General features: G+C 46.9%; 1 protein-coding gene across 1 annotated transcript; it reads right to left on the bottom strand.

Moving 5' to 3' along the window:
• Positions 1-4,377: 4,377 nt before the first annotated feature.
• LOC107055438 lies at positions 4,378-6,116 on the bottom strand. Its single transcript, XM_015300437.4, has one exon. It carries the CDS (start codon positions 5,336-5,338, stop codon positions 4,685-4,687), a length of 654 nt encoding a protein of 217 aa, XP_015155923.1. The 5' UTR covers positions 5,339-6,116; the 3' UTR covers positions 4,378-4,684.
• Between the last annotated feature and the right edge of the window lie 820 nt (positions 6,117-6,936).

Here is a 6,936-nt window from a genome sequence, read left to right as displayed (position 1 = left end):
AATGAGAAACACAAGCATCTGGAGTTTGTATGCCCACTCAGTTCCACTACAAACACTTTAATATATTCTGTAACTCTAAAGAGGGTTGAGATTTTTTTTTAGCCCTAATTACTTGATTTCTATAGTAACTATCTTCTCTTGAAACTGTTTGCAGTACAGGAGATGTGAAGAAAACATATGGCTCTGCATAGTGAAGGAAAGGTGGAGAAAGCTGTGCAGCTTTCCCTCATTAACTTATGGTAGACTGCTTCAAATCTGAAGAAAGTTCCCATAGGAGTAAGAAGATCGTCTGATCTCTTTGGTTGGTCTGAGGATTTTCAGTAGAGATATTTGTTTGAAGTGTGCTGATCTTGCTTCATCTTTCTGGATAAGCGAGCCAACATCAGAGTAAACTACAGGCCTGTCAGCCTGACCTCGGTACCAGGGAAAGTTATGGAGCAAATCAACTTGGGTGAGATCACACGGCACGTGCGTGGCATCCAGGGGATCAGGCCCAGCCAGCACGGGTTCATGAAAGGCAGGTTGTGCTTGACCAACCTAATCTTCTTCTACGACTGGGTGACCAGACTGGTAGACAAGGGAAAGGCTGTTGATGTAGTCTACCGAGACTTCATCAAAGCCTTTGACACGGTCTCTCACAGTATTCTCCTGGGGAAACTGGCTGCCCATGGCCTGGACAGGTATACCCTTCTTTGAGTAAGGAGCTGGCTAGAGGGCTGTGCCCAGCAGGTAGTAGTTAATGGAGTTAAGTCCAGCTGGTGACCTGTTACAAGTGGTGTCCCCCAGGGGTCGGTACTGGGACCCATCTTGTTTAATATTTTTATTGATGACCTAGATGAGGGGATTGAGTGTACCCTCAGTAAGTTTGCAGATGACACCAAGTTGGGAGGTAGTGTGGATATGCCTGAGGGTAGGGAGGCCGTTCAGAGGGATCTAGATAAGCTGGATCGATGGGCTGAGGTTAATGGCATGAGGTTTAACAAGGCCAAATGTCGTGTCCTGCACTTTGGCCAAAATAACCCCAAGCAGTGCTATAGGCTTGGGGCTGAGTGGCTGGATGACTGTGAAGAGAAAAGGGACCTGGGGGCGTTGGTTGATGCTCATCTGAACATGAGCTGACAGTGTGCCCAGGTGGCCAAGAGGGCCAACAACATCTGGGCCTGCTTTAGAAATAGCGTGGCCAGCAGGAGCAGGGAGGTAATCATCCCCCTGTACTCAGCACTGGCGAGGCCGCACCTTGAGTACTGTGTTCAGGTTTGGGCCCCTCACTACAAGAAAGACATTGAGGCCCTGGAACGTGTCCAGAGAAGGGCAACGAAACTGGTGAGGGGTCTGTAGCACAGGCCTTATGAGGAGCAGCTGAAGGAGCTGGGATTGTTTAGTCTGAAGAAGAGGAGGCTCAGGGGAGACCTCACTGCACTCTACAGTTTCCTGAAGGGAGGTTGTGATGAGGAGGGGGTTTGGCCTCTTCTCCCAGGCAACAAACAGGACCCGAGGAAATAGCCACAAGTTGTGCCAGGGGAGATTTAGATTAGACATAACGAAAAACTTTTTCTTTCAGAGAGTGGTCAGGCGCTGGAATGGCCTGCTCAGGGAGGTGGTGGAGTCGCCATCCCTGGCGGTGTTCAAGAGGTGTCTGGATGAGGAGCTATGAGATATGGTTTATTGGCTTGTGGTAGCAAGGGTAATGGGAGGACGGTTGGACTAGATGATCTTGTAGGTCCTTTCCAACCTTGTGATTCTATGGTTGTGCCAGTCCTTTCGTCATCACGCCTTGGTTGTAACACCTTTTCCATTGTATTGATCTGTGCTCTTGCTACACAGCTGCTTGTAGAAGGCCTCATGAACTTTCTCCTCCTGATCAGGGGGCCTATGATACACGCCCACAACAGTGTCACATGTACTAGCCTGTCCCTTAATTCTCAACCACAAGCTCTCCGCTGGTAACATCACATTCCCCCAGGTGGAGCTCGATATATTCTAGCTGCTCTCTCACATGAAGAGCAACTTCACCACCCCGCCTCACCAGCCTGTCTTTCCTAAAAAGCATGTAGCCATCTATGACAGCATTCCAGTCACGCAAGCTGTCCCACCACATCTCTGATTGCAATGAGATTGTGATTGTTTCAGCTGGGAAAGAGTTGTTTCTTTTCATAGGGTCTGGTATAATGCTATGTTTTGGCTTGGAGAAAAATGATGTTGATAACATGCTGATGAGTTAGTTGCTGTTGAGCATTTCTGTACAGAGCAAAGGACGTTTCAGTTTTTCAGTGTCTTGTGCCATCCTGCCAGTGAAGGGGCTGAGGGGGCACAAGAAGCTGGGAGGGGACAGAACCAGGACAGCTGACTTAAACTGGCAAAAGGGATATCCCATAGCATATGACATCATGCAAATAAAGCTTGAAAAACTGTAGGGAGTTTACTGAGCGGGTAGTCAGTGCTCAGGGACTGGTAGGTATTGTTTAGAAGGTGGTGAGCAATTGTGTTCTGTATCACGTGGTTTGTAAATACATATGCAGAGGCTGCTCTGAAAGTAATACCTCATATTTCATGACATTGGCCCACAACGATGGGGGCAGATAATGGTGGGACAGCAGTAGAGGTTGAACCTTCCTTCCAATATTCCATTACAATTTGTTGTGAGACAGATGGCACCAGAGGGGCAGACTGACATGGAAGTACATATGAAGTAAAGGCATGTCACTGATGTCCTTCACATGGAAAAAAAAAGATGGCATTCGTTGACATTTGCTGAATGTTTATGGAGACTAAACAGTGGATGTGAGCAGAGTGAGGAGGTGGGTGGTTGTATGGTAATTGAGTCACAGCCTGAACCACTCATTGAGCACCTGGGGAAAGGACCAGGTCAGTCCTGGGAGCGCAGGTGAAGGCAATTCACCTGTGCGACTGGAAAAGGTGGAGCCTGGCTCCACCTCTCTTAGACCTCCCCCCCCCCCCCCCCCCCCCCCATTTAAGGGCTGACTGCCACTCTGGAAGGATCTGTTTCTGGAGATCCCTTCTTTGTGAAGTTTTCCCTTGTGAGCCTAGCTCTTTGGAGATGGGCAAGTAGGTTTTTTTTTCCTTTCCTTTCCTTGTAGCACCTTTCTATTGTGTTAGTCCCTTTGTTGTTACACATCTTGTATCACCTTTCCATTGTGTTGATCTTTCTGATTGTTACAGCTGTGCATTTCAGCAGTGGTGACAGCTGGTTACCTCTGCTGGTACAGTTTTTTTTTACTAGCACAGCATTCAGGCTCTTGTTCATAGCTGGCAAAAATGCATAACTAATGGTGGTGACTGTTGAAAACAGTGTTTTGTAGTTGAGAATTTGTTTTATGAAATTTGTTTTTGTGCTCTTTGTAACTGTTGTTTCCATGGAAATAAACAGGAGACATTACTTTCAGAGCGCCCTACGTATATTTATATATATTTATCACTACTCTTATTTCTCTCTTTTTTGTCTTAGTAAATAGTTTTTATTTCAACTCATGAGTTTTTTTTTTCTTTCATGATCCTCACTATCATCCCACGGGGGGGTGGTAGTGTGTGTTTAGCTACCTGCTGGGTTAAACAGCAGCTTCATAAACAGTCTTGCTGCCTTTTTGATGTTGCTAAAAAGCTTATCCTAGAAGATAATTTTTGTACTCAAGTGCAATCATTACAAGTATGAGCTCTGCTTTGATAATTTAGCGAATATTCAACTAGGATACTCTTTGTTCCAAGGAAGATGTTTTCAGTAAACAGATACCAGTGAGAATAGAAGGCCTTCAAGATAATGCTGCCACCTCAGGCAGGATTTGCTATGCTTATGCCATTTATGATCAGTTTGGTTGCCAAACATCAGTTTCATTTTTGGTTGATTTCAAATGATCTTACACCAACAACTGAGACTACCACTTTTCTTCTGCACTGTGACCCAGTATTGAACTGATGCAAATAATTAGAAAAGTTTCTTCTATAAGATCTGACTCAAGTTTGTGTTTTTTTTTTTCCCCCCACTATTCCCCACTAAGTTCATTACTTACTAAGGCATCCTCAGTTGTCAGAGACATTTCTGCATTCTGTATCTCCCATAGCAATTACAACCTTTACCCAGATTTGTACTGCCTTGTAGTAGAATAACTAAGGCATGGCATAAAACAGTGACTGAGGACCTAGTGACCTAGTGGGAAGGCAAGGTCAACCCAAAGGAGCTCAGGTGCAAGCAATGCACCTGAGTGACAAAAAGGGGTGGATCCAGGATCCATCCCCTCCCAGACCTCATATAAGGGTTGGCAGTGAAAACAACAGTATCTTGCTGGAGATCCCTGCCTACCTGAGGTCTTCTGAAAGTGAGCAGCTTTTTTTTTTTTTTTTTTTTTTTTTTTTTTTAATTCCTTTGTTTCTTCATCCATTACTGCTGCAGTTGGGCTTAACCTCACTGGTTGCAGCCTGGGACTCTGCTACCCTGCTGTCATTGCTGTGTTTACTATTAAATTATAGTGTTACACTTGGCAAGCCAACCAGGTACTTATTTACAATAGATTATCTTAAAAAGTTATCTGTTGGATGGTCACTGGGATCCTGAATACCCCAAAAAAGGAACTCCCAGGGGAATCAGAGAATGGCCTGGGTTGAAAAGGACCAGAATGATCACCTAGTTTCAAGCCCACTGCCAAAGGCAGGGTCACCAACCACTAGACCATCAAACAGTCCATCCTTCGAATCCATACTTCTCCAATTTAGAGAGAAGGATGTGGTGAGGGACCATGTCAAAGGCTTTGCAGAAGTCCAGGTAGATGACATCCTTTGCCCTTCCCCTGTCCACCGAAGCCGTCATTCCATCATAGAAGGCCACCAGATTGGTCAGGCACAATCTGCCCCTGGTGAAGCCATTCTGGCTGTCTTGAATCTCCTCTTTGTCTTGTATGTGCCTTAACATATCTTCTAGGAGGATCTGCTCCATGATCTTCCCAGGCACAGAGGTGAGGCTCACCAGCCTGTAGTTCCCCAGGTCATTCTTTCTCCCTTTCTTAAAAATGGGAGTAATGTTTCCCTTTTTCCAGTCACCAGGGACTTCACCAGACAGCCGTGATGTTTCAAATATGATGGAGAGCGGCTCAGCAACCACATCAGCTATCTCTCTCAGAACCCTAGGATGGATATCATCCAGCCTCATGGACTTATACACGTTCAATTTCAATAGGAGGTCTTGGACTTGTTCCACTGTTACAGTGGGACAGAATCCACTCCTCTCACCCACACCTATATTTTCAGGGTCCTGGCAGACATGGGGAGAAGCCTGACTGCCAGTGAAGACCAAGGCAAAGCACTTACTGAGCACCTCAGCTTTTTCCATGTCTGAGGAAGCCAGTTCTCCATCCTCGTGTATCAGAGGGGGAACACTCTCCTTGGCCTGTCTCCTCCTGCCTATGTACCTGTAGAACCCTTTCTTGTTAGTTTTTTCACATCCCTCGCCAAGTTCAGCTTTATCTGTGCCTTGGCTTTCCTAATCTTGTTTGTACACATGCCAACATCGTTCCTATGTTCTTCCCAGGCTACACAACCCTGCTTCCACTTCCTGTACATTTCCCTCTTTTCCCTCAGTTTAAGCTGCAGATCCTTGCTCAGCCATGCCAGTTGCCCGCCTCCTCTGCTCAGTTTCTTCTGCTGGAGGTGAGAAGGGTGTCCCTAAAGAGCTGCCAGTTCTGTTCTGTTCCTATGCCCTCAAGGCCACTTTCCCAGGAGATCCCATCGAGCAGTTCCTTGAGCAGCTGGAATTTTGCTCTCCTGATGTTCAAGGTCCTGACTCTGCTTTTTGCCAGGCCCGCATTCTTCCAGATCACAAACTCCACCAGGGCATGATTACTGCAGCTCAGGCTGCCTCCTATCTTAACCTCTCTAATGCTCTCCTCCGCACGGGTGAGCACCAGGTCCAGTAAGGCTTCGCCTTGGGTCGGCCCGTCTAATACCTGGACCAGGCAGTTATCCTCAACAGACTCCAGGAATCTCCTGGATTGTCTGCCACCCCCAGTGCCGCTATCCCAGCAGATATCTGGGTGGTTGAAATGCCCCATCAGGACAAGAGCCCATGAGTGCGACACCTCCTGCAGTTGAAGCAAGGAGGCCTCGTCAACAGGCTTCCCCTGATCAGGTGGCCTGTAGCAGACCTCAACCACTAGATGCCCTTTACTGGACCGATCCTTGATTTTCACTCATAAGTTCTCAACCTGGTCATGGCTGTTAGTCAGACACAGCTCTTTGCAATCTATCCACTTCCTAACATAGAGGGCAACTCCCCCTCCCTTCCTACTGTGTCTATCCCTTCTGAAGAGCCTGTAGCCTTCAATCAGAGTATTCCAATCATGGGATTCATCCCACCACATTTCCGTGATAGCAACCAGACCATAATTTTTCAAGCACATCATGGTTTCTAACTCCCTCTGCTTATTTCTTATGCTGCATGCATTAGTGTAAAGGCACTTCAGCTGGGCTTTCTGACACACCACCTTTATAGAGGGGCCCTCCCTCAAACCTCCGAAAGAAATCTAAAGTTTTCCCCACTGCTTCCTTGAGGGACACGAGAAGGTTTCGGATGGGGGATCAGCAACATTACCTGTTCTGAGGAGTTCCTAGAAGATCCTACAGGCTTATCCCCACCATCTTCTACAACGGCAACATCCCCAAGCCCTTCTCTGTTCCACTGACCTCCATGTGCTTTCCTCATCAAATCTAGTTGAAATTTCTGAACTTCTCACTCCACCACAGCGAGCGTCATTTTATCCCCATCCCCCTTCATACCTAGTTTAAAGCTCTCAATGAGCCCTGCCAGCTCCTGGGCTAGGATCCGCTTTCCCCTCAGCTATCAGGCCAGGTGCCGAATGAACCACCCCATGGTCAAAGAACCCCAAGTTCCTGTGGTGGTACCAACCTTTCAGCCACTTATTCAAAGCCTGA

The sequence above is a fragment of the Gallus gallus genome, chromosome W, assembly GCF_016699485.2.
Source record: "Gallus gallus isolate bGalGal1 chromosome W, bGalGal1.mat.broiler.GRCg7b, whole genome shotgun sequence".
NCBI classification, from domain to species: Eukaryota; Metazoa; Chordata; class Aves; order Galliformes; family Phasianidae; genus Gallus; species Gallus gallus.
This window is presented reverse-complemented; position numbering and strand designations above follow the sequence as displayed.

What these genes read in the sequence shown, in the direction of transcription:
- LOC107055438 (XM_015300437.4), bottom strand. Translation starts at nt 5,338, where the DNA reads ATGGAAAAAGCTGAGGTGCTCAGTAAGTGCTTTGCCTTGGTCTTCACT.